This window comes from Phaseolus vulgaris, unplaced genomic scaffold (genome assembly GCF_000499845.2).
Source record: "Phaseolus vulgaris cultivar G19833 unplaced genomic scaffold, P. vulgaris v2.0 scaffold_15, whole genome shotgun sequence".
Classification (NCBI taxonomy): domain Eukaryota; kingdom Viridiplantae; phylum Streptophyta; class Magnoliopsida; order Fabales; family Fabaceae; genus Phaseolus; species Phaseolus vulgaris.
The window spans coordinates 735,049-761,856 of NW_027174084.1; the positions used below are offsets into that span (position 1 = coordinate 735,049).

At 30.8% G+C, this 26,808-nt stretch overlaps 3 protein-coding genes across 6 annotated transcripts; 1 reads left to right on the forward strand and 2 right to left on the reverse strand.

The window, feature by feature from the left end:
- Positions 1-3,546: 3,546 nt before the first annotated feature.
- Positions 3,547-9,647, forward strand: LOC137817050 (uncharacterized). Its single transcript, XM_068620265.1, has 13 exons — positions 3,547-3,658; positions 3,938-4,449; positions 5,459-5,661; positions 5,847-6,044; positions 6,228-6,299; positions 6,813-6,908; positions 6,993-7,072; positions 7,203-7,281; positions 7,487-7,697; positions 7,820-8,016; positions 8,315-8,420; positions 8,525-8,614; positions 8,757-9,647. Exons 2-13 carry the CDS (start codon positions 3,945-3,947, stop codon positions 9,491-9,493), a joined length of 2,574 nt encoding a protein of 857 aa, XP_068476366.1. The 5' UTR covers positions 3,547-3,658; positions 3,938-3,944; the 3' UTR covers positions 9,494-9,647.
- A 7,220-nt stretch (positions 9,648-16,867) lies between these two features.
- Positions 16,868-18,634, reverse strand: LOC137817041 (DNA damage-repair/toleration protein DRT100-like). The gene has a single exon (XM_068620254.1). The coding sequence runs from the start codon at positions 18,206-18,208 to the stop codon at positions 17,108-17,110; it is 1,101 nt and encodes a 366-aa protein (XP_068476355.1). The 5' UTR covers positions 18,209-18,634; the 3' UTR covers positions 16,868-17,107.
- A 1,745-nt stretch (positions 18,635-20,379) lies between these two features.
- Positions 20,380-24,797, reverse strand: LOC137817020 (protein FAR1-RELATED SEQUENCE 4). Of its 4 annotated transcripts, none has more exons than XM_068620228.1 (4): positions 24,556-24,797; positions 21,764-23,944; positions 21,627-21,674; positions 20,380-20,731 (listed from the first exon to the last, which is right to left on the reverse strand). In XM_068620228.1, the coding sequence occupies exons 2-4, from the start codon at positions 23,816-23,818 to the stop codon at positions 20,603-20,605; spliced, it is 2,232 nt and encodes a 743-aa protein (XP_068476329.1). In that variant the 5' UTR covers positions 23,819-23,944; positions 24,556-24,797; the 3' UTR covers positions 20,380-20,602. The 4 variants fall into 4 exon arrangements, with proteins under 4 accessions (XP_068476329.1, XP_068476326.1, XP_068476327.1 ...); XM_068620225.1 differs by having other exon boundaries at positions 24,551-24,797; XM_068620226.1 differs by having other exon boundaries at positions 21,764-23,962; positions 24,551-24,764.
- Between the last annotated feature and the right edge of the window lie 2,011 nt (positions 24,798-26,808).

Below are 26,808 nucleotides of genomic sequence, written 5' to 3' on the forward strand. Positions count from 1 at the left end.
TATTTAATTATTCAAAATCTCAAATAAATACAAATATAAGTTATTTAATGTCTTACTTAAATAAAAAATTTCAATAAATTCATTGCAGAACGCCACTTCCACAAACGGCGACTATGTTGACTTCTTGACCACCCACCTTTCTCTTAACTCTTACAAATGAAAATGAAAATTATTAAAATTAATATAGTGTATATTTTAGAATACTTTAACGTATAAATTATTACCTTAAGTAGGACATCATAATATATATAGAAACGTTATATTAAGTAGGATATTAAGTAGGACATCATAATATTATGCTTTATGGGAGCAGTGCACATTGATCAATGTTTTCATATCTGTATAATGTAACCTGATTTTTTGGATGAAGTTTATAATGCACTAATGTACAAAAAAGTATCTGCCTTTGCCTTACCCGAACTGTGTTTAAATTGGGTTGCCAAGTGGAAAGTTGAATGTGGACACTATCACAAAAAAGACTTCTATTTGAACTGCATTTATACTTAATTTATAATGAACTGTAAAATAATCAGAATTGAGGGAGCAGAAACAGTCATATTTTGACACATGTCACAACCTCAATTTTTTGGAAAAAAATTGAAAAAGAAATTTACCCAAAGAAGAAAATTGACCAAAGCTTCACCAATTACCACATGACACCTGGACCTACCAAAGCTTGCCACGTACCAATTCTTAAAACTCACTTTTTTTTTTCTCTCTCTCATCCGGATATTTTCATCCGTAGTAATATAATGTATAAATAATTATACATGTATTTGTTAATATATATATATATATATATATATTTTATATATTTATATTTATGTATATATAAATATTTATTCAATAATTATCTACATATAAATCTTTATATATATATATATTAATATATTAATATTATATATATATATATATATATTATATATTATAAATTAATACTAATCAATGTATTAATATATTATATTATATGAGTTTATTTTATATATAACTTATACTTATATATATTATTATATTAAAATTTAAAAATGTCAAATATATGAAATATAATTATAATATTAATTAATTTTTAAATGCTTTGAGGGAGCTCAACGTCTCATATTTTACATTTTACATATTAATATGCTATTTATTATATATCCATAATCCTATTTCAATATTTGTGCTGTGAGTCTTTTCATATTCTTCTGTTCATTTCTTCTTTTCATTTACTAGGAAGACATTGATGGCAACTACTGACAATTATAATATTAATTAATATTTTAATATATTAATATTTACAAATCTAAAAATATGAAATGAAATGAAAGATTATATTAATATTAATTAATTTCGAAATGTTTAGAATGAAACGTCAGAATGGATGGTGGCAAATTGGAAAACCCAAAAGTCTCACATATTGGATATTAATATGTTATTTATAGGTGTGGTTTATGAGATTATTGTATACACATAATCCTCTTTCATTGTTTGTGCTATAAGTCCTTTCATATTTCATATTCTTCTCTTGATTTCTTCCTTTCATTTACGATGAAGATGATAACAGCAACTGCTAAGGAGATTGTTGGACTGGATACCAAAGGCATGTTCTAGACAATGAGTGTTAAGGGTGATGTATGTGTTTTCTTGGTTATGTTATTATATTTGATTTTCCAAACTTCAATGATTTGCTTACAGTTTTTATTTTGATTTTTAAATAACAGTATGGTATTGTGGATCGCGCTTTTGCTATTGAATTTCAAAATGAACTTGATGGCCACTGGCTGTTGGCAGATAATAATGGGAACACCCATGTTGTGATGTACAACATGGATTTGCTGAATCCTGAAATAACCTATGTATGGGAGAACTTACGTCATTTTTATGATCTTAAAGGAGAACATCGCGTATATTTCCGATACGTTGGTGATAACTGCTTTCATATTAATGTTTACATGAATGTTTTTTATTTTTTTTATTTTATTTTTAATTTATTATGTTTATATTTATTACACTCTTTATTTATGGTTTTCTTTGTGGTATTTGTTCTGACCATAAAATGTCATATACATAAAATAACTGTTTTATGATTTCACTTTTATTTATTTTTCAGATTTCACTTACAACATTAATTTTTTATTTTACTTTTATAATATAGTTTAAATCTTAAGTTATTTTTTATATCAATAGAAACATCAAAAGCAATCAATTTTTTATAAGAAAATAAAAAAAGAATTTTTTATGTTGCAACAAATACAGAAACAACAATATGAAAAACAATAGAAGAAATAAACCGATAAAGAGATGAAAACAATCGACATAAATGATAAAAGTAAGAAACTTTAATAAAAAAAACCCCAAAAAATACCATAAAAAAAGTCAAAAATATAATATAAAATATTATTAATATAATGATAATAATAATACTTCATCAATAATTGTACCTAATAATTATATCTCTATTTCTTCCTCGTGCGATGCACGGATTAGTAACACTAGTTATTTGACATTGTACATATTTATTTTGCTTTTTTTTTTACATTCTAAAGATTAATACGATAACCATTCACATTTCACATACCAAAATTATATTATAGGCTAAATTTCAACAAATAAAATAGCATAAGATCAACTTGTATAATAAATGTACACCATAGTTGTTATATCTAAATTATATATACAAATATATTTGTAATAATAATTTAAAATATATTAAAAAAATAAATTAATATAACGATCACGTGAATAAAGATGTACATCAAATTAAAATTAAAACTTTAAAATAGCTTTGAAATATAAATTATATAATCCATAAAACTATCCGATTACATAATTAATAATTTTTTATTAATTTATAAATAGTCATTCAGAAAAAATTTAATGTTAAAAATTATTTATAGATTATAATATGGAAATTAAAAATATTTCTAAATTACAAAATCTAAAATTATTTTTTAAAATTATATATTTTTTATATTTATAATGGTGCAGAAATAAATAATGGAGGTGCAAAAAGATATCTCTGTTCCACCATTCCAGATATTCCATTGAAATTATTGGACTGAACTCGTTTCACAGTCCAATTCCAGAAAATATTAAAAATTCTAAACCTTTTGCCTTATTTATATTTTTTAAATAAATGCCCATATTTAATCCAATTAGTATTTGATATAGAAATAAAAATAATACGTTCAGAAATAAAAATAAATAAAAGATTTTGGAAGTTAAACAAAAATTATCAATGGCTACGATCCTATTTGATATAGAATTTCTTTTAATACTTTCACTTTTTATTTCAAACAAAGCTTAGAGTGAAAAGTTGTTTAAAAAAAAGCTATAATAAATTCTAGCTTTTATTTTAACACCTTTTGACATAAAAATTTCCTTTCTCAAATTAGATAATAGAAATTAGTCATAAAAGTAATTTGCAGTTTTTTTTTTTTATAAATACATACTTTAAAACTTGTTACTTTTTCCTTAAAAGAATTTATTTGTAGTCCATTATGACGTCATTATTACCTTTTCTTCTCAGAGGGATTAGAATGACTTTTCTGTTAGCTTTAGTTACCACTTTGCTGTGCCGTTTTGTTGCGGATAAAGAGCACACAAAAAAACAGAACATAACACATACTTTCAGTGATTCCTAGTTTTATCATTCAACTACGAAACTTGCAAGCCAAAGGTAACGTCACTTTATCACTTCACGTCAAAGGATGATATTATCTACCAAAATTTAGCACAAGCTTCTAATTTTTTTCTTCAAATAATTAACAGTTTTGATCAAAATTCTGGAACCTTTTGCTTTAACTTGCAAGTTTTCGAATGAATCTACTTTGACACAGATGGCCATGCTTAACACTTCAATTAAGACTGCTCTTACGAATAAATATACAGGCAAAACAGACAAAAAATTAAATTTTGACCAGAAATTATAACGCTCTTTGTTATTTGAATTTCCCAGGAGGTTGATGGCTTTTCTATTTGCTTTTGTTGCAATTGTGCTGTGGGGTTCCGCTGAGGGTAAAGAGTGCACAAACAACATTGCTCAATCACACACTTACCGTTACCAGTTATTAACATCCATGAATGAAACTTGGAACATAATCTCTCATTATAATTTGGCTCCAAAGGGTGACCATGATCACATTTGGGCTGATTTGGTACCAAGGAAGTTGTTGAAAGAGGAATACCAACATGATTGGGATGTGATGTTGAGGAAAATTGAGAAAGTGGGTGTCTTGAAGGCACCCCACCAACGCCAAGATTTTCTCAAACAAGTGTCTCTGCATGATGTGAGATTGCATGAGGGTTCAGTTCATGCTCGGGCACAACAGACAAACTTAGAGTATCTGTTGATGTTGGATGTAGACAGGTTACTCTGGAGCTTTAGGAACACAGCTGGTCTTCCAACTCCTGGAACACCATATGGAGGGTGGGAAGATCCAAAAATAGAGCTACGGGGTCATTTTGTTGGTTAGTTTAAGTTCATTCCTCATCTAGTTTTCTATCATTTTTGACGTCTTGACTTTAAGAGATTATCGTGACTGAAATGAAATTATTAGGTAGTCTGAGATAATCATACTCTTCATTAATATCTGCATAATATATGGTTAAGTTTGATTAATTGTTACTCATAAATTGAAAATTTCAAGTATGCATCAAGTAGAAATTGGTCAGGACCATGGATATGTGGTGGTCTTGGATTACCTATCTAAGCTATGAAATTAATCTTTGGTTTGAGACTTGGACATACTCAAAACTCTTCGGTCCTTCTTACATATGTGTTATGTAAGAATCAAACTCAAATATTTCCTCACAAACATGTATGTTATACGTGTTTCTTATCAAAGGACATGATACAAGACTTCTAGAACGAATTTAATATCAATTTTGCTTTTTTTAATTCGTAGTTGTTTCTATTCGTACAGGTACAGGTGTAGTCTTTGTTTTGTCTTGTTTACTTCTAACATTTATTCTCTCTCTTTAGTTGATCTAGAAGGGATGTTATATTCTGACACTTTGTTTGCTTTGATTTTAATAGAAAAACAGAAGAAATACTCCTTTTCATATTCTGACTTCCTTTTTCTCTTTTGTTCTTCTATGTTCTTTTTTATAACATTTCTCAACCAAGTCACACTCATTGAATTTGATCGTCTGGTTTTAAGTTACTAAGTCTAACTTGTACTCAGGTTCTTTTTTCATTCCCAGCTCATTGCTTATCTTCATAAAGAGTTCTTAACTGCAGGGGAGTAAGAAGAAAGGGCTATGAAAAACGATTGAAAGCTTAATAACACAGCACAAGACTATTATTGATGCTACCACTGCTTGAACTTAACTCTATAATAGATTTTTTTGTCACTCAAAGACTAAAACATATATGAAAGTGTTTACTCGTAAATGGCTGACTTATGGCTGCAACTTTATGCCTTTAAGACTCATTTTTCATGGTTAACTACAATTGCTTGCTTGTGACATTTTCAAGGGCACTACTTGAGTGCATCAGCTTTAATGTGGGCCAGCACACATAATGATAGATTGAAGAAGAAAATGTCAGCCCTTGTTGCCAATCTCTCAATCTGTCAGGAGAAAATTGGTACAGGATATCTCTCTGCCTTTCCATCTGAATTTTTTGATCGATTTGAAGCTACTGAGCATGTTTGGGCTCCCTATTACACCATTCACAAGGTACTCTCAAAAGGTGACTGATAATTTGATTCTGCAACTGCATTCAGCCTTAATATTAGGGTATTCCAACTTAGACATATATGTATATATAAGTTAATTTATAGGTATTCTTTCATTTAACTTATCCAGAAATATGGGAAATTTTAATTTAGTTTATTTTTTTCCTCAAAAATGTATTTTGTCAGATATTGGCTGGCCTTCTGGATCAACATTCTATAGCTAGAAATCCTCAAGCTCTAAATATGGTGAAATGGATGGTAGATTACTTTTACAACAGAGTGCAGAATGTTATAACGAAATTTAGTATTAGTAGACATTATCAATCACTGAATGAGGAAACTGGAGGCATGAATGATGTCCTTTACAAACTATACAGCATAACGGTACGTTAATTGGTCCAATTTGTTTCTTTAACATTACTTTTGTTGACTCGTACGTTTGACAGATTATTCTTATATCATACTCTATTTTCAATTCTTCCTTTGTTTCAGTTTGTTTTATTAAGTGTTGGCTTCTTGTTCATGGTACCTGGTTGTGCTGTAAACTTACATGCCTTGTCAATGCAGGGAGATCAAAGGCATCTACTGTTAGCTCACCTTTTTGACAAGCCATGCTTTTTAGGTTTGCTTGCAGTGAAGGTAGTGATAATATTTTTTTTTTTCATTATGATAGAATTACCACTATTAAAGTACTGAAATTTAAGCCTAACTCAACTATCAAGTTCATATTGTCACAAATTTCATTATGCAGCTTTTGCAGGATCAAAGTGATTTTTTATAAATTCAAATGGAATCCCTTTATGATTGGTTTTGTGTACAGAACAATTTTTTTTAAATGATTTTGGTTTGGTTTTTTGAAAACTGAACCATACATAAGTATGGAACTAGACAAACAAACTGAACTGAATCACTTTATAAAACAGTTGAAAGAACTATTTTTTGCACATCTGTACTCTTTTTGCCATGCTGTAACAATTTTGGCTTTCAAATAATAAGAACTAAAGAACATCAGTAAAAAAGTGCACATAATACAAACTAGAAAATTTTCCATGGTTAAGTATCTGTATGTTGAACTTCGGGCATTTATTTCTAGTTTAGATATTGTATTTAATCTTTTACAAGGCATGAGAATTCTAAAATTCTATGATGTAGGCTAATGACATAGCTAATTTTCATGCTAACACACATATCCCAGTGGTTGTTGGATCTCAAATGCGGTATGAAGTCACTGGTGATCCACTCTATAAGGTGAATTGCTATGTAGAGTACTGGTACTGAAATTTGTTATTATTATTTTAGATTCCATTACAGGTTCTTGGTTTTTGGTGTTAGGAAATAGGAACATTCTTTATGGATCTTGTTAACTCTTCTCATACTTATGCAACTGGAGGGACATCAGTGGGCGAATTTTGGTATCAAGATATCAGCATTTTAGTTTCAGTTATTTTTCATATGCACTTCAATTTGTTAATATGTTTTCACAGATTTTATTGTTACTAGTATTTCTAAAAAAAAATACTTTGCTTCGATTTTTCTTCATAGGAGTGATCCAAAGAGAATTGGAGACACCCTAGAATCAACCGACAATGAGGAATCATGCACCACATACAATATGTTGAAGGTACAGCCAATCTTCATAAATCATCATGGAATACCTGAGAAGCTGAAAATGAGTATAAAAAATGGTAGATATATTATCACATCATGATGTATTACATTAGTATGTATTTTTGGATTTATGTGCTTATATGAATGTAAATAAACAATTTCCTATGAAGTTATTGTATTGTCCTCTTTAAGTACAAGGAAAACAAACAATTTTTCAGGTTTCACGCCACCTTTTTAGATGGTCCAAAAAGGTATCATATGCAGATTACTATGAGCGTGCCTTAACAAATGGTGTTTTAAGCATTCAAAGAGGAACAGAACCTGGAGTGATGATATATATGCTTCCTCAAGGTCGCGGGGTTTCCAAGGCTAAAACTAGCCTTGGTTGGGGAACGAAGTTTGATAGTTTCTGGTGCTGCTATGGAACAGGTGACCCTGTGTTCATCATATACTTCTCAAGTTGCATCAAAGTTTCAAACTAAACTACACCATATCATTTCTATACTTCTCCATACTCTTTATGTTCTCAAATTTCTTTCCCTGTTTATTAGGAATCGAATCCTTCTCAAAGCTGGGAGATTCTATCTATTTTGAAGAGGGAGGGAAAAATCCTACTCTTTACATTATCCAGTACATATCAAGCTTATTCAATTGGAAGTCTGGGCAAATTATTGTTAATCAGACTGTTGTTCCAGCTGTTTCATGGGATCCTTTCCTACGAGTGTCATTTACATTTTCTCCAGCTAAGGTGCTTGTTCCATTTGTTCTGCATCTCATGTAGCCAAACATTCATCTTAGAAACATTAGAGTAAACACAATAATTGTTAATCTGGCTTTATTTGGCTTGTTTTGTCCTAAACCCCTTCTACTAATGCTTTCAGTTTTAAAAAAAGTTAAGCTGCCTTGTTATGGATATATGTAAACTAATCTGGAGAAACGAATACATGTCACATTTTCACATGTGTGAACCTTCTTCACAAGAAACCAACAAGCTACCAAGTGTAAAATCCCTGTCTTAGTCTTCTAAAACGTATCTACTCATGCAGAAAACTGGTGCTTTGTCTACAATTAACCTCAGACTACCAACTTGGACGCACAAGGATGGTGCAAAGGGTGTATTGAATAATGAGTCTTTATCTCTGCCAACCCCAGGTGTGAATTTCTGTTTAGAACCAAAATGTTGAGATTTCACTGTAGTTACATACATTCACACATAGTAAGAAAAAATTAAAGCTTGTAACTTTCTGGAAATGTAGGAAATTTTTTGTCCATCACCCGAAAATGGAATGCTGGTGACAAACTAAGCCTTCAATTTCCCATGACCCTTAGAACCGAGGCCATAAAAGGTAGCTTGAGTAGATATTTATTCCATTTGTGTTAAATCTTAATTACCATTACTCTTCTGTCACAGTGTGTATTTAATATATCTAATGGAAACAATAATCATGTATTTGACATTACTGATATAGTGCTTTGAATCAAACACAGATGACAGGTCTCAATATGCCTCAATTCAAGCAATTCTTTATGGTCCTTATGTTCTTGCTGGTCACACAACTGGTGATTGGGACATCAAAGCTGCACCAAATGCATCTATAGAAGACTGGATTACTCCAATTCCAGCCAGCTACAACAGTCAGTTATTCTATTTTTCCCAAGCCTTTGCCAACTCAACTTATGTTTTAACAAACTCCAACCATCCATTAGCAATGCAAAAATTACCTGTGCCTGGAACTGATTTGGCCCTTCATGCAACTTTTAGAGTTATCCCAGGAAAATCTGCCACAAAGTTTACCACATTGACAGATGCTGTTGGTAAAACAGTAATGCTAGAACCGTATGATCATCCGGGAATGAGAGTGATTCACCAAGGAATGGAACATCCTCTTACAGTAGCAGGCTCTTCCTCAGGTTGCTCCTCTTGTGTTTTTGTTGTGGTCCCAGGATTGGATGGAAGAAAGGAAACCATATCTTTGGAATCAAAAAGCTATAATGGTTGCTTTGTGCATAGTGGTTTGCATTCTGGTAGAGGAGTGAAACTCAGTTGCAAGACTTCTTCTGATGCTACATTTAAAGAATCAGCAAGTTTTTTTGGCAAAAGAGGAATAAGCAAATATAATCCTATCAGCTTTGTGGCCAGAGGAGCAAACAAGAATTTTCTTCTGGAGCCGTTATTGGCCTTCAGAGATGAGTCTTATACACCTTATTTCAACATTAAAGGTTGACATAGGTGTTTAGGCCTTATAGGAGTTGAAATAAGATAGTGTAAGTTTCATTGTTAAGCTTTATTATTATTTAAGAACATCAGAATAAGAAATTTGTAAAATATAGTAGTTTCTGTAAAAAACATATAGAACAATCAAAGTGTTTTTTATGTAATTATTGGTATTTGTTTAATTTACACAGCATATACATTCAGCTAAAAAATGTACATAGCATATATTGCAATTCTGCAATCTGTCAAAGGTTTTGATAAAGATGTATGAAATGGATGAGACCTTTGCTACCCACAAAATTATTGGGGTTAAACTTTGAGATGTGAATATTAAGGCAATTGCTTCCTGATATTTTTTACCTGAAACCAATCAATTTTGGAAATTTTAAAATTGTCTTTTTAGAGAATTAGAAATCCAGAATTAAAAAATACATTCTAGAAAAAATCCAAAATATATTTTTTGCATTTTAGAAATAAAATTTCAGAAAACAAAATCTGGAAATATATTTTGGAAAAAAAATTATAGAAAACAAAAATCTAAAAAAGTAGTTGAAAATCCAAATTTTGAAATGTAATACAGAAGTCCAAATTTAAAATGTATTCGAGAAATCTAAATCCAAAAAATTTTAAAACTGTTCAAAAATCGAAATCCAAAAAATATTCTAGAAATTGAAATCTGAAATACATTTTGTGAGTCACTCTTATTTAAAAACTCAAAAATGACATTCTTATCATTTCATATAATAAGGTATTGAGTGAAGATTGAAAAACATTGGCTGTAGGAAGCAATTGCGCAATATTAATACATTTACTCTAGTCTCGTCTCATGAATTCTTTTAAGTAATAAACAAGTGTTGTTACTGGAGGAACTTCATAGGGGGTTTTGATTTGAGTAGTTCCAGGACTATGTGTGTAAGATGATAGTCAAAGTACAAAAGTGAAAGTCTAAATCAAAATATTTTAATTTGAAGTACAGGAGGATTAGCAGGAAGGAGAGCAGCTCCAAGATTATCGGTGTATATGGATGGAGTAGGAATGGGAACACATAATTCATGAAGGACACTTGATGCGAGGGCTGCTGCTATAAGCAGCTTCAATAGTATGATGGGCACACTCACTTCAGGTACGCAGTAACTTTCTTGAACATGGAGATGTGAAGACTTACGAAGGAGAAGACCATGAGTCTGAGAGCGTGAAGGTAGCAATTATGGCTTGGTCTCGCTGACGAGAGACGGGAGAAGGAGAGTATTAACGGATATGAATAATCAGAATACAATCAGTATTAATGGGTAGTATATCGCATCTATATTAGAAGCATATTCTGTAATATCGATTTTGTTTATAATTAGTAACTTAATTATAGAATGCTAAGTTAAGAAAGAATTGGTATGATTCTACTGAAATGGTGTATATGTATGGCTGAATGGCACTGGTTGAATAAAATATATATTTCTTTATGGAGCAGAAATCCTGAATGTCATTCTTCCATAGCACCGAAACATATATACACCATATCAATAGAATGGTACAAATTTTTTCCTAGCATCCTATAATTAAGTTCCTAATTATAAACAAAATAGATATTACAAAATATGTTCCTAATATACATGAGATATACTACCTATTAATAGTGATTGTATGCTGATTTCTCTCTATCACAAATTAATTCTATCCGTTAATAGAGAGGGTGCATCTGTCGATGAGGAAGAAGCGAGGAAGAAGCAATGGGAAGTTAAAGAATGATGCAAGATTGAGACTATAAAGGTTGGCTACTGTTGTTTCCAGATTAACTAATTATCATAATCAAATTTGAAATTAATGGGTGCGACAAAGATATGGAAAGAGAATGAAAAACTTTAGTATTGACCATGAAGGTATAAGAAGTCATGAATGATTCTTCATACCATGTAAGAAATACTAGATGAGAGAGTAATATGGAGAAGGCAAAAGCATTCAAAGAAGATGTATGAGAGAGAGCTGAACCAGAGTATATATACATCATATTTTCATATTAGTAAATACAGTTTTATAGAGTATATGGAAACAGAAACATATTAACAGAAAATTGAGTTTGTTGTTGTTAACAAATAACAACTATAAAAACGGAGATTAATTATATAATACAAAAACATAAACTCCTGATTCAAAAATGCATATTAAAACAATACCTTAACGATATTTTTCTTTTGAGACACGTGAACCACTCTATCCTTTCCTTTTGGAAAGAGTTCACTACGGGTACGTTTTTCTTGTTCCAGTGTCAACCACTTCAGAACAAGATTCATGAGTAGTTCCAAGAATTGTGTTTGCATGGGAAATAATTGTATTTGGATTGAGGTATTTAAAGAAAGTTTATTAGAATTTGTGATTACTGTGATGATTGGTAAGGTATTTATAATTTTTTTTAAATATATAAAATGGAAGTTTATAATTTTATTCTTATAATAAAAAAATTTATAAATAATGAAATAAGAAGAATATATATATATATATATATATATATATATTAGTTAATTTTATAAATTATTGTGTTTAGATTAAATTGTGAATTGAAAAAAAAAATCAAATAAGAAAATATTTGTCAAAATTAAAAAACATTGTAGTAAGTAATTCACGTATAAAAAAAAACTATAACAGATTATAATAATTATAAAAAAATATTGATATAAACATAACAACCTACGTAAATATAAACAAAACAACATAAATTTTTATACATATTAAAAATATATTAGAAAATTATAAACAAAATCAATATTTATAACATAAATACAAAACATAATATTTTCGTTTGTTATAATTCTTTGCATTAATGAAAAATAAAAAACATTACGATTAAAAAAATTATAATAACAGATTATAATTCTTTGCTATAATTAAAATTCATATATAAATTTATAATAAACTAAATCATATAGAAAAAAAAAACTAATTTGTAAGAGATTATAATAAAATAAAATAAAAATATTGATTTACCAAAAAAACAACAAAATCGATTGTAAATTCTACTTATATATGACAAAATGGATTTACAAGAATCGATTGTGAACTCTAATGACAAAATCGATTTACAAGAAAAAAAAAAAACAGCGTTATAGAACCTAACCTAAGGCAAATGCTCTCTACAACCGATATTTTTAACTTGCACCCAACATATTTTTTTAATTTCCAAAATTATCTTTAATTCTGGAAATAAAAATCCAGAATTGAAAATAATATATTTCAGAAAAATAAATCTGGAAGTGGTTATTGAGTTTCGAAAATAAAAATTCAGAAAAAAAATTAAAATTCTATTTTGAATAAAAAAATCCGAAAATAAAAATAATACATTCTGGAAAAAAAAAATCTGGAAAAAAGATTATTCTGTTTCGAAAATGAAAATCCAAAAACAAAAATGAAAAACCCATTCCAAATAAAAAAATTCGTAATATAAAATTTCGTTCAAAAAAAAATCCAGAACACATATTTCAGAAATTTTTTTAAGAATGGTGCAGGAAGCAATTGCCCTAACCTAATGTAACGTTTCCACAAGTCATCCGAATTGGGCTTTTTGTATAATTTTGACTAAACCAATTTCTGCTTACACCATATCAATTCCAATATGCACTCAATCTACTATTGAAAATGATAAAAATATTCTCTAAATAAGAAAAATATTCTTATATAAAAGGAAGATGTAAATAAAAAAGTAATTTCAGAAACTTTTTTATCTGAAAATATTCTGGATTTTGATTTTCGAAACACATTTTTAAATTCCAAGTTTTTAATTTTGCGTTCTAAATTTTTTTATTCGAAATATATTTTTTTAATTTTTAATTTTATTCACTATTCCGGATATCCAAATTCAGAATAAGGATAATTTGGAAAATTTGAAAAAATGATAGGTGCAGATACGGTGAATGAAGAAATGGCCGAAAATGAAAAGTTGAAAAGAAGTTTGAAAAGAGTACAAATAATTTTGTCCTGAAGGAATTGTACAAGTCCAATCCAAACAAAAAGGCACACATGGATAATTAATTTTATGTTCAAATTTTATTTTAGTGAGATTTATTTAACTTTGTTATCCATTATTTTAATATTATTACTCATTGAGATAAGGTCAAATTTATATTTAAATTTTTCACATAAATTGAAACGAAATGGATTTGAAATCTCATATGAATTAAGGATAAGATCAAATATGTATTTATAAATTCTGATATAAATTATTTTAGTAAAATTTTTGAATTAAAAAACGAGTTAAGAAATGAATCTTGTTATTGAATATTAATTAATTTTTTAAACAATGATATATTTTAATCATAGTTTTGAGTTTGAGCTTGAATCTGAAAGGGTCTTTCAAATTGAATGCTACGATGTGATGCACTGTCTGATCCCCACGTGTGCTGTTTTTCCAACTCTCACTCTCAGCCACTCGTTTCGTCCCTACTTCCAAATCCAACATTATTCATTTCTTTTCTTACATCTTTATGCATCAATTCCTCACCATTTATTCTTTTCATAAATAAATAAATAATACATTAACAAAACTTTCAACAATTATTCTCCCCAACTACTAATGACTTTGTACTAATCAAATATTCACCAAACTATTCTTCTTAATTAATTAGTACCTCTAGATTAATAAAACTCACACCCACATTAAATTTTAGTGTTCATCATCAATGCTTCAAGATAAGATAGGACTACTACTTTTCATAGAAAAGAAAGATGGTACAAATATTACATTCACTTTACTTGTTTTTTTTTAAAACTGTTTTATTTTAATTTTTCTTTATATATATATCCAATAAATTTTATATAGTTCTAATATTAAAAAGAGAATTTTAAATTTAATTCAATATTTTAAAATTAATTTATAAAATAAGATTAACATTCACTTATATTATAAAATATTATTATAATAAAAATGGAGATTTAAATAAAAATAATAATGTTGAATAAATTATTGTATAAAATGTTATATGCTTATCACTTTTTATTTGATATACTAAATTTAAAAGTAAACTAATTATTTTAACTGTATTACTATCTATTTGTAAGAAAATCGGGAAGTTTAATTTATTTTTTAAATAATCCATAAACAAATAAATACAATTGATATTATTGTATGTACTAAAAACCTTTTTGCCCTTCTAAAAATGGCATTCATCATCAATTTTTTTATTTACAATGTAGGTATAAATATTTAAAAGAAACAGCATTTGATTGAGAAAATAATCGGCAGTGTTATATTATACTTCTAAAAGGGCAATTATTTTGACGTGAAATAATAATAATAATAATAATAATAATAAATAACGTAAACTGATGAAGGTTTCACTTTTAATACTGACTGTAACTCAAATAAGTCCTTTTAACAAAGATATTTGTTTACAAAACAAATATTATTGATCAGTAAATAAAAATATAAACTAATGCGTAAAATTTAAGATAAACCATATGTTTCAAGCGAGTAAAATCTAACTTATTTATATTTACATAGTAAAATGTCTTCAATAAAGAGAGGAAATAACACAGGTTTAATATATCATTATTAATAAGTTTGTAAATAATTAATCTACGTGCAAATAATTGATTTGAAAAAATTAGTATTGATGTTCCTTTAATAATAATTGTTCTAACGTTAATTTTCCAAAAAGAAAAAAATCTTCCATGATATGTGTATGTAGTTTATCTAAAAAAATATAATAAATTCAACCGTGCTAGATCCATAAACTGTTTAATTAATAAACTGTTTAATTAATTAATAATTATATTGTAAATAATGTTTCATCATTTATTTTATAAATAATGATTAAAGAATTCAGAACCATTTTTTATTAGTTGTTCGAAGGAGTTGAAACTAAGAGAACGATCGTATTTTTTTAGTCGATCGATATACCTCTCTTCTCTTCTTTTTTTCAAAATAGTCGGTGTGCTCTTCTTTCACTCATTTATTTCTCGTTCTCGTGAACTTTAAATTTAGATGCTAAAAAAAACACTTTAACGTTTAAGTAAAATCTTGATATTTGACGTATTACTAGTACTAAATAAATACGAATTCTTGAAGTATGTATTTATTTATATTATTATTATAAATTTTTTATTATTGAATCATATTATGTTTTACATAGATTAATAAATACGATTCCATTTATTTATAGTTATAATATTAAGTGTTATATATAGTGGAAAAAGTTTACTATAAAAATTAGTAAAAGTGAAAGATAATTTTTGAAAATTCAATGATTGAAGATGTAACGGTGTTAACTATTAAGGCAACAAGCAAATGATTGCATTACAACCACAAAGCCACGTTACGTTTCAGTGCATGTCGCCGACATAGCTTCCATTTATGGGATCTCCTCATAAAAGACAACCATACTTTTTTTATTATTATTATTAAAAAAACTGTTTGTTATATATATAAAAGGTAAAAAAAATCAATTAATATAGAAAATTGGTTAATCTTAATTCATGAAAAATAATAGTCTCCTTTCTTTTTGTATTGTTTTGAGTATAATTTTTGTCGTAAAAAACATTTTTTTATCATTTAAAAAACAAACATAGTACATACAGTTTACTAATTAAAAATTGAAAAGAACAATTTTTACAACAAACTTTATACATATCAGCTATTATGTTATACATTTAATTAGTCTATTTTTTATTAAAAGAGAGTGTAATTTATTTATTAAACTTTATTAGTTAGTAGTAGAAATATTCAGTAAAACAGATAACATTATTTAAAAAAAAAACAGATTAATCAAGTACAACCTATAAAATACAACTATAAAATTGTTATCATTATCCTTTCACTATCGTACTTTCATTTCATTTTTCTCATTATCTTTTTTTCTTACCAGACCCCTACTTTTATATATTTAACATTTTAAATGGCAAGATGTTACTTTCAAAGTAAAAATTATCAATTTTTTTCTAATATTTTTAAATTTTTTAATGTAAGCTTATATTTTAATAAAAGATTATTTCTTTTTTTTATTTCGTTATAATATAGAGTAATTTATTGGATTATCAGATGTTTTTCCATACTTGGTAAAATGTCATTTTTTTTAAAAAATATTACACAACTGCATATTCAAAACACCATTTTACAGTCTTTTAAAATTTCTTACTTTCTCTACATGGTTAATATTTCAATAAAAAAAATTATGTTTTCTTCGAAAAAGCAAAATGGTAGAAGAAATTGGTATAGAATAGTAAACATTTGATGTGGTTCTATTTGATTGAATCTCTTAAATTTGTTGCAATCATAAATAACAAGAAAGTAGATATTGGAAAGTGAGATGTGGAAATGATTGCAATGAAAGCTGAAGAATGGAATGAATGACGTAAAGCTTTGGAGCTACATTTTGTTTACGATCAGAAGTTGTTCATGCAATAAAAGGAAGAAAACTCGCATTTTATTTAGCGTAGGGCCAAAACATATATCACATAAAACCACAACAAACACACGATGATCCAAGAGTTAAGTAATAATGCACGTACACACAAATCTAAATTCCTATATTGCAAATTACAAATATTGAGTTTGGGAGAGTGAGTTTGTAATGAGTAATAAAAACGGTAATTATTAATTAATTAATTAATTAATTAATTGTACAAGATTGTTGGAGGAAGATTAGCAAGGTTTGAGAGGCTTTCCGCAGAGACAATCGTTGAAGACGAAGGAAGAAGCTTCTAGATGATCGAAGGGAGATCCAAGGGGAATCTTGCCACAGAGATGGTTGTGACTCAAATCTAAGTGTCCAATGTAGGAAGCAGAGGATAGTGATTTGGGTATGGTTCCTTTCAGATTATTGTAGGACAGATCAAGGGCAGTGAAGTAAGACCTTGGACCAAAAGCGTCGGGTATGTTACCCTCCAACGCGTTTCGGCTCAAGTTTAGGTCACTGATACCCGAACTGAACAGGCTCACGGGAATGGGCCCGGAGAGTTTGTTCAGGTCCAAATTCAGCGTAGAGAGCACCGCCATTTTACCCAGTGACTCCGGAATGGGCCCGGAAAGTTGGTTCCGGGACAGATCCAGATCCGCCAGACGGTAAATGAGTGAAACGGAGCCCGGGATGGGCCCGCTGAGGCGGTTTCCACTGAGCAAGGCCCGGCTCAGCATTCGGAGAGAACCGAAGTGTCTCGGAATGGGCCCGGAGAGGAGGTTGTTACGGAGATCCAAGTGCATGAGACTCGTGAGGTTCGCGAGCGACGCCGGGATCGTGCCGGAGATGCGGTTGTCGGCGATGTTCAGCACCGTGAGGCGGTGGAGCCTGCCGATGTCCGCGGGGATGCTGCCGGAGATGCGGTTTCCGATGAGGTCGACGATGCGGAGGAACGGCAGGGCCGCGATGCAGCGAGGGATCTCCCCGGAGATTCCCTTCCAGTCCGCGATGGTGATGCTGGAAAGCCGCGCGAGCTTGCAGATCGCCGGCGAGATGTAGCCGGTCATGTAGCCAGTCCGGTGCGCCCGCTCGAAGATCGGCTCCTCCGACTCGCCGCGGAGGCTGATGTCGGCGACGCGGCGGGTCTCCTGGTCGCAGCTCACGCCGTACCAGTTGTGGCAGCAGTCGGCGCCGGTCCACGAGTTGAAGATTCCCAGGTAGGGTTCGCGTAGCGCCGCCTTGAATGCCAGCAGCGCGGCCCTGTCCGACGGAGGACACGACCGCACGCCGGAGCTGAGTGCCATGAACAACACCACAACCCCCGTTATAAACCTAACACCACCCATTGTTGGTGCAGTAGAAGTTGGTTACGTGAATAGTTATTTATTTATACGGTGTTTGCACTCTTGTATATGCTGTGTTGTCGTGAAAACAAGGTATAGTGAAGTTAATAAAACGGTGAGAAGTTGTGTGGCAAGTTGCATGGGATTTTGGGATTCTGACAATGTTATTTATACTGTTATTAAAGTTTTGTTTGAGTGACGAGTTTGCCCCTCACACAGTTCATAACTGGTGGTGAAGTGATCTTGATAATTTCTCCCGCTTTAAATAATTCAAAGAAATACAAGGAAGAACACGTGAACATGGGAGAGAGGGATAAGCTTGTGGGTAGAAGGAAATGGTGTGACAGATGGAGAATAGAGTTGGAGCATGCACATGGTGGAGTGGAGAAAGGTCAAGGAACTAAATTATACACACACTTCTATTGGGACCTTCTAACTTCAAACTCCTTATCTTCTCATTTATTGTCAAATTATAACTACTAATTATTACTCTTTTTTTCACATCGTTTTTTAATTTAACATTTTATATGTTTTTTTTTTCAATTATGGCAAGTTCTTTTAAGTGGGGTGGACATCAATAAATGCGATATTCATGTTAAGTTTTGAGAGCTGTGAAAGTTTGGATTATAATGGAATTGGTTTTGGATAATTAAATGCGGCCAAAACATAATGAAAAATCTCAATTTTATATATTACATTTTTGGGAGGGTTTTTGTCCTAGGTAAATGGAGTTAGGATGCTGTCATGTTCCACCTCTGGACGAGGATCAGTGATACCATTAGTACATAGCAATGTGACCTCACAGGTACCTAAATCTTTGTCTCCCTACTTATTTTGGACTTGGGGGAAGAAGGTTTAATTACACAGTTAATGCACTTGGTTAACCTAATGTGCCGCAAAATAATTATTGTTGTCGGTATTAGAATCTGTGTACGTGAACTAATTAAAAGGGGTATCATTCTAGCTAATTAGCTTTTTGTGGTCACACTCTGAAAAATGACCCACCTGCATATGGGTCCTTACAGCTTATCGATACGTACAATCCCATCATATCATTTTTATTTTCCTTTGTTAAACGATCTCTTCACACCAAATAATAATAATAATAATAATAATTGCAGTATCAATCTGTGCTGCTGTTCTGTTTTCCATAGAAATATTTGGTTTTTCATTGATATCAGATTTGGGGAACGAAAATTGTATATTTTTATCTGTCTATTCAAGAAAGCCAAAAATGAATGCAATAACTCGTTTAAAATATAGTTTGTGCATGTGAGTTTTTTCTATTATTTTAGCTCTCTGGTTCTGCATTGAGGAGGAAGAATCCGACCAGCCAGTAATGTCCAGAAAACCTTATCCGCAAGATTTTATGCCGAGTTATGGGAATCAGGAACAACAGCATAAAAAAATAAAGAAACATTGTCAAATAAACAGGTTTTATTGATTTTGTTTGTTTCTACTGAGATTTCGCACAAAACCTGACAGTTAGGTGGCACACAAACTTTTTCCCTTCATTAATTTTGATATAAATAAATAGAATATAAAAGATACACGAGGCTCTTACCCGGTTTGAATTTAGTTTGACCAAACGATTTATAACCCATGATTCTGCCATTTCTTACGGTAAGATGTTTGTGAATAGGCTGCATGTGTCTCCATGTGCAGAATGATCTTCATTCAGATGGTTAGTCATAGATTCCTGGGAAACAGCAAGATATTTAACGTACATCTACCTTTTCTTCCACCTAACTTCCATTTCCTTATAATCTCAATCTTTCTATTCATTCTTCATCTCATCATTATACCATCATTTAGGTATAAATTTCAACTACAGTGCATTGATGAAATAGAGTTTTTCGGTACGAGTTTGATCTGTGTAGTCTCTAATTTTACTGCGGCATCACTTGAATTCTTAAGTATTAGACTTACAGTTATCTTAATTTTTAAGGTTGTCAAATTATTGTTTTAATCTTAAAAACTACAAAAATGAAGACTATTTTCAATAATTAAATCGATTATTGTTTGTAATTCTAAAGATTAATTTGATATATTACTCTTTTTTCATCACAAATCATTCAACAATAGTGGAGGAAGAACATTTTTTTACTTGATTTTAACTTCTAAGATAATATTGAGCTAACAACTCCAATGCGTCAAAGTTGAAGAAAAGAAAAGAAAGAAAAACCCTCCTTGATTGACCATTGATGGCGAGCCTACCTTTAGAATATAATGATTACTCACCAAGTTAGCACTTACTCGCTCACATTCAATTGCAACCTGGCCTCTCTGCAACACATACCATAAAGTGAAAAGTATATTGCCTTAGAAAAATGGCAGTTTTTATGTACAGCCCTGTGGATGGTCTCCAGATTCATTTAAAACTAAATTTTCATCACGCTAACGATTCTCGTGCATATGAGGTGAAGGTGCAGTGTGAAAGGGTGCAGAAACATTATGGAACAGAGCAGGTACCACATTGTGAAACTGCATTGCCATGACACCCTGTGATCTCGGATCAGTAAGCTCCTGTAACATAATAAAGATATCAAAATCTTTAAACCATATCATACCCGTTCTTTCACTAATACTTGTATGAAATTTATAAAATTATTTCATCAAGAATACAGACACTGAATGTTTGTTGGCATTAACACAACATGATATGCAAAAGCTATAATCTGCATAATTTATCATCCAATGAGTACAAAATCTAAACTCTGCCGGCTCTCATTTTCTTTCCCCTTCTGAACACAAACTCTCAACATACATTTCTTACTGATTATCAGATCAGACTGAATTATCCCACAGTTCAAGACGGACAGTCAGATAGTCCCCAAATCACATAACACACTAGCATGATAAAAAATTCAATGAGAGCAGCCTCTACGACAGCGTTATTCTCCATCAACGGTCTATTGAAAGGTTAAAATATCTAAAACAGTCAAAATCACCAAAACAGACACAACAGACTAACTGGCTTCACATAATTCTCTCTCAGAAAAACAGTGATGGATAAGTCTAGCTTGAAAACAGAACATCAGTGTTGCTACAGAAATGCACACATTCCTCCCTTGCCCCTATGTTTTCGCTTTTGGATAGATTTTTTTTAAGTTAGCTTCGCTCCAGTGCATGGCTAATGGTGTCTTTTGAGGGGATGTTGCTGTCTTATTAAATATGCAAAAGGGGCTCCGCAGCCCCACTGCACTCCTAGCATCCTTGTGTCTTTAGTTTTCATTTTAATTTATTTATTTTAAATTTTTCATTGCTTGAGGATACCACATTCTGTTCTATGCATATACCAAAATAAATGAAGACTAAGAGCTCAGTCCCAAAAAAACAAGTCTTTCATGGAATTAGGAAAAATACGAGAAGATATACTATAGATGTATGATGGCAATCAAAGAGTTAGGAAATAGCATACCATATGTTGAAAACCATCTTTCGCACTACCTGCTTCAACAAGAGATACCTATAGCATAAAAGAGAACAAACTTAGTTATATTTAATAAAAATAAATAAATACTAGGAGGACAATCATTAATCAACAGAATAGCTGACCTTTCCTTTATCACCTCCACTGTTTTCGACACCTCCTTGACTCCTACAAGCCACACCAATTCTCACAGCCTTCTTTCCCATATTCAGTTTCGGATCAGGGACCTTATGGTTAGATGTAATAATAGATTGATATTCTTCTTCAACATTACAAACAACATGGGTACATGAGGCATCAGGTCTCATACCATTTTCAACAGGGTTGTTCAAATTTACACATTGTTTTAGTGCCTCACTGATGGCACCTAAAGCCATGTAGTAACTTTCCGGTGATAAAGAACCTTCTTCGCCTAATATTATGGCCCGCCTACACAAATCATTGAATCGCCGCACCTTTGATTGAACCACTTCCAATTTTTCACCAATAGGGTGCCTGCTCATAGCAGCATTTGTCCATCTTTGCAATATATACTTTGGTGGAATGCTGAAAACACCAGACATTTGTAGAACAACAATAGCATGTCTACAGAGATAACCTTTATATTCAAACAAACGACATGAACAGCATATATCTGAGGCGGACATGTTCCATTCTACCAAATAGTTTTGACTATTTTCGAAATCTTTCACAGTATAAGTAGTGGTCACACCATCACTTTCTTTCTTAAGATGGCAAGCAGCTGCACCCAACACCTCAACCTGGAACTTTCTAAAAATTTCATGGGTGTAAACTAACAGCATTTGTTTTTCAAAAGGGGAAGGAGACTTCAGGTCAGGTGTTTCATGCCAAGCATCAAAATTTGCTTTGGCTTCCTCTTCATGCCTATCTTCAAGAATCACTCTATATTGTTCTATAAATTCTCTCAAAGAAGAATCAACATGGATATAGTTGTCAAGCAATGAATTTAAACTTTCAGAACGAGAACTAGTAGACAAACCCGCAAAGGAAATATCTTTCATAAATGTTGGCACCCAACATGTACGGTCATCGTATAAGGATCGAATCCATTCAACATCTCCAAGGCTAAAGCTGTCAACCAACTTCCACCATCTCTTTTCAAATTGCTCCTCTGTCCACGATCTGAATATACATTTGTTAAATTTTTCCATAAAGCTATCATGCCATGCGCCTAAAATTTGTAGTTGTTTTGGTATCTTTTCCAGAATATGCCACAAACAAAAACAATGACGTGTTCCTGGAAGAAAAGTGGCAACAGCTGCTTTAATAGCATCGTTTTGGTCTGTGAGAAGCACTTGCGGTGCTCGCTCCCCCATTGCTATCAACCATGTTTGCAGTAACCAAGCATAGGTAAATATTGTCTCATCAGCAATCAATGCACAACCAAGCAATGTTGGTTGAATGTGATGGTTTACTCCAACGAAAAGTACCAATGGTATTTTATATTTGCTAGTAAAATATGTTGTGTCAAAAGAAACAACATCAGAAAAGTATGTAAAATTTTCCAAGCCTTTAGCATCAACCCAGAACACATTTCTTAGTCGATGTTCTTCATTCAAATCAACTGCATAGAAGAATTTTGGATTCTCTTCTTGCATGTGCATGAAGAGCTCAAGAAGTAATTGAGCATGTCCTGCTTCTAGAACCAAACTTCGCCCTTTATCATGTTGATGTTTCACAAAGTTCTCTAAGCAATCAACATTCTGATATGCACTAAATAATTTAGAAACTGCATTTGAGGTCTTCCGCCTACGCATTCGAACATCATTACCTAGTGGATCAGAACTCCTGTGACTCCGAAAAAAATGAGCCTGAGCCGGTAAAAGTTCATGATTATGCTCCTTCACAAAGCTGTAGACATACCATTTACCATCTTGCCTTCTCTTTACATGCATGCTTGCTTTACAACCAATTTTTGGAGAAGGGCGTGGATTAATTGCATCATCAGATTGCTGCTTATTACCATATCTTATACATGAAAATTTGGCATCAATAAATTCTTTGGATGCCCTAGATCGCCGACTGCTCAGCTTAGCAGTGCCAAACCCTGCAGACTTAGCATATTCTTTATAAAATGCATATGCAGCTTCATGAGATTCAAATTCCATATCATGATGAGGCTCGGAAATTGAGCTACCCACGATGGCAGAAGAATCCATAACTATTGAAGCAATATTCAGATTTCAGCTCCAGTTCACATTCCAAAAAATTGTTTCACATGCCTAAAAGTATCACACAGATGAAAGATGCAAAGCTTTGTCTCAATGATCCAGTAAGGGTGGTACCTGAATGGAAGGGCAATGCTTCGTTGAGAAATTGTGCCAGGCGTAAGAAAAAATGTTATTGTAGATATAATTATACAATCTCGATTAAAGAAATGAAGGGCTTTAATAATAAAATAATCAAAACAAACAATACAAAACAATACCCTAAGTACATTATTATGCATAATTCTCTTTTAGCATATTCTAACTCCATGATATCAAAGAAAAATAGAAACAGCTATCCACGTTTCCGTCGACTCTACCTTGTTTTAAATGTATTGTTCATTAATTTAGATACACGGAATGGGTCGTCTCTTGCAATTCACACCACACTCATGATTAAGTTGCCAACTGCGTTGTAGGTGTTACATGTGACACTGAACACACTCATATTCCAAAAAGTTAATGCATACTCGATAAAAACCATCTATCTGAAGTCTAAACCTGCATCTAACCATCGTAAAGCCATACAGAGCTTAAGCAGAACATAAATAATTAATCATTTACAGAAACTGAAGCGGTTTTCTATTTATTTAACACTGTTCTGTAAGGCTAGGAAGCATAAAAAGTAAAATGAAGCCAAAAACTTTCAGGGATTAAGCGTAATATAAAGAAAGCAGAGCAAACCTTACACCGAGTCGAACCCCTTTCCTTCTGCTTTGCCTTTGATGCGAGAAACCTGCTTCCATACGCGCGGATCCAAGCCCTAACAAGGTATTTGAGTAACCTGATATCTTTCTTATCAATTTGGCTTTGGAGAACAAATTAGGGTTTATCTGTGGATGATTACAGAATAATCTACGTTCAAGAAAGAGGATAGAAACACACACATACACAAAAATGGGCGAAAATGTGATATTAAATAATAAACCTCATAAATTATAATATATAATGTTCCTAAATAGTTATGTCATGTAAATTAGTGACGTTTGGGGAAAATTATTTAAAAATTAATAAATAATAAAATTATAATCACATTGTATGAGTTTACATATTCAAATGTATGAATCTTTGATTTAATAGTGAGCTAAATATATAAATTTAGAGAGTGAAAAAATTAAATTTTAATATTTTTTCTTGCAATTTTGAAAAAAAAGTAAGGAAGACCATTGTCCATCCTCAAATATAAAAAGTTGGCCACCATGTTAATGAAAAAAAAATATATTAATTCAGTACATAATATTTTGTATAACATAATATAATATTTATGTTGAGTTAATTTATTTTGAAATATAATAGAAATATGTTTTAATTGTAATTATTTAGATTTCTTTTAATTTTATTTTTTAACTATATGTAACTTTAAATTTTATATATTATATCAATAACTAAAATTTAAGGTCGTCTAATTTTGTCTTGCAGCCGTAAGATATTTCTATAACTCATGATGGATAAAAAGTGTGTGTTTGCGGATCAAATCTATATTGAATATTTTAGTGAATACTTTTAATAGATATTTATAGGAAATGAATATAAGTATTTTATTTTTTTACTTGTTAATCGGATAATATATTTTGTTAGTGATTTTTGTTTATATTTTTTAATAATTAAGTTATTAAAATAAAATATCAGTAAAAAAAAGTAATAATTAAAAATAGTTTAAAATTAATTTTATTGATTTATTTTAATTCAAAAACGATACTAAATCCATTGTATATACACCTGAAAAATTGGAAAAACTTTTGTTATGGATGACTAACTATCTAAAATTTAGTATTAGTATTAAAATAAAATAAATTTAATAGACTAAAATGATATGTTTTATTTATTAAAATATTCTTGTGAAAATCTTGGATTATATTGTCTTGGTTGAGGAATTGTAACCTATGTGATTATGATGCGCACTCGTGTGTTGTTGTTCCTTAATACATTTATGTTCAATATTAGTATTTCAAAATTAGATAGAGTTTTTAATTTTTGAAAAGTAAGAGGATGCCGCTTCTTGGATATAACACTCTTATAAGGTTCAAAAATTGTATTATTGAGTCTTATATTTTGTAAATATTTGTATTTAGTGAAATCTCAGTTATATAGCCAAAAAAACTAGATGTAATTATTCAAAGAGTGTGCCTATGTAAAAAAATGTAATCCTCTCTCTCTCTTCATAATTTTAACTAGTTGGTTTTCTCTTGAGATCAAATTTAATTGGTTGATTTTTTTATGAATTCATAAATGTAATTGAATTTCAATCTATTGTTTTATATTATTGAAATATCTTAATTGTTTCAAATCTTAAAAAACTTCATTCTAAGCATATTTTTTTAAGAAAAAATTGAAAGTTCAATTCACCCTCCTCTTGAACTTGGCTTATTTTTTTAACAATTTTGTTTTTGTGAATCACATGGAATGACAATAGATTACATTTGTGTAATTTATCACATTCACTTATTTGCCTACTACAAATGTTTGGGCTAATGTTATCAAATCACAAATAAGCTAGCTCTTATCCCTTTGGTTTTTCTCGCCTATTTTTAGGTTGTTAGAAGTCTTTGGTTTCTTTTGTGTGTTATATTTTCTCAAATATTATAGTTGGCTAGTGGGTTATACTACAATTGCTCTAAGGTGGTTTCCCTCATGCTTTGTGTGCTACTCTCTTTGTTTTTTTATTCAAGAAGGTGTGGTGAGGAACTAGATACTCTACTTAATACCATCTTTTGAAACTCGAATTTTTGGGACAATGCTAGTAGTCTAGTTAATGAAGTTTAGTAATCCCATACAAAATTCTAAAAAACTCAAAAAAAAACTTGTTATATGGGTTGCTTACTTGTTTGGGATACATAATTTTCTTATTGGTTGCCACTAATATTATGTCACTTTGTTTGGGATACATAATTTTCTTATTGGTTGCCACTAATATTATGTCACTTGATAAAAAAAGTTGGTTT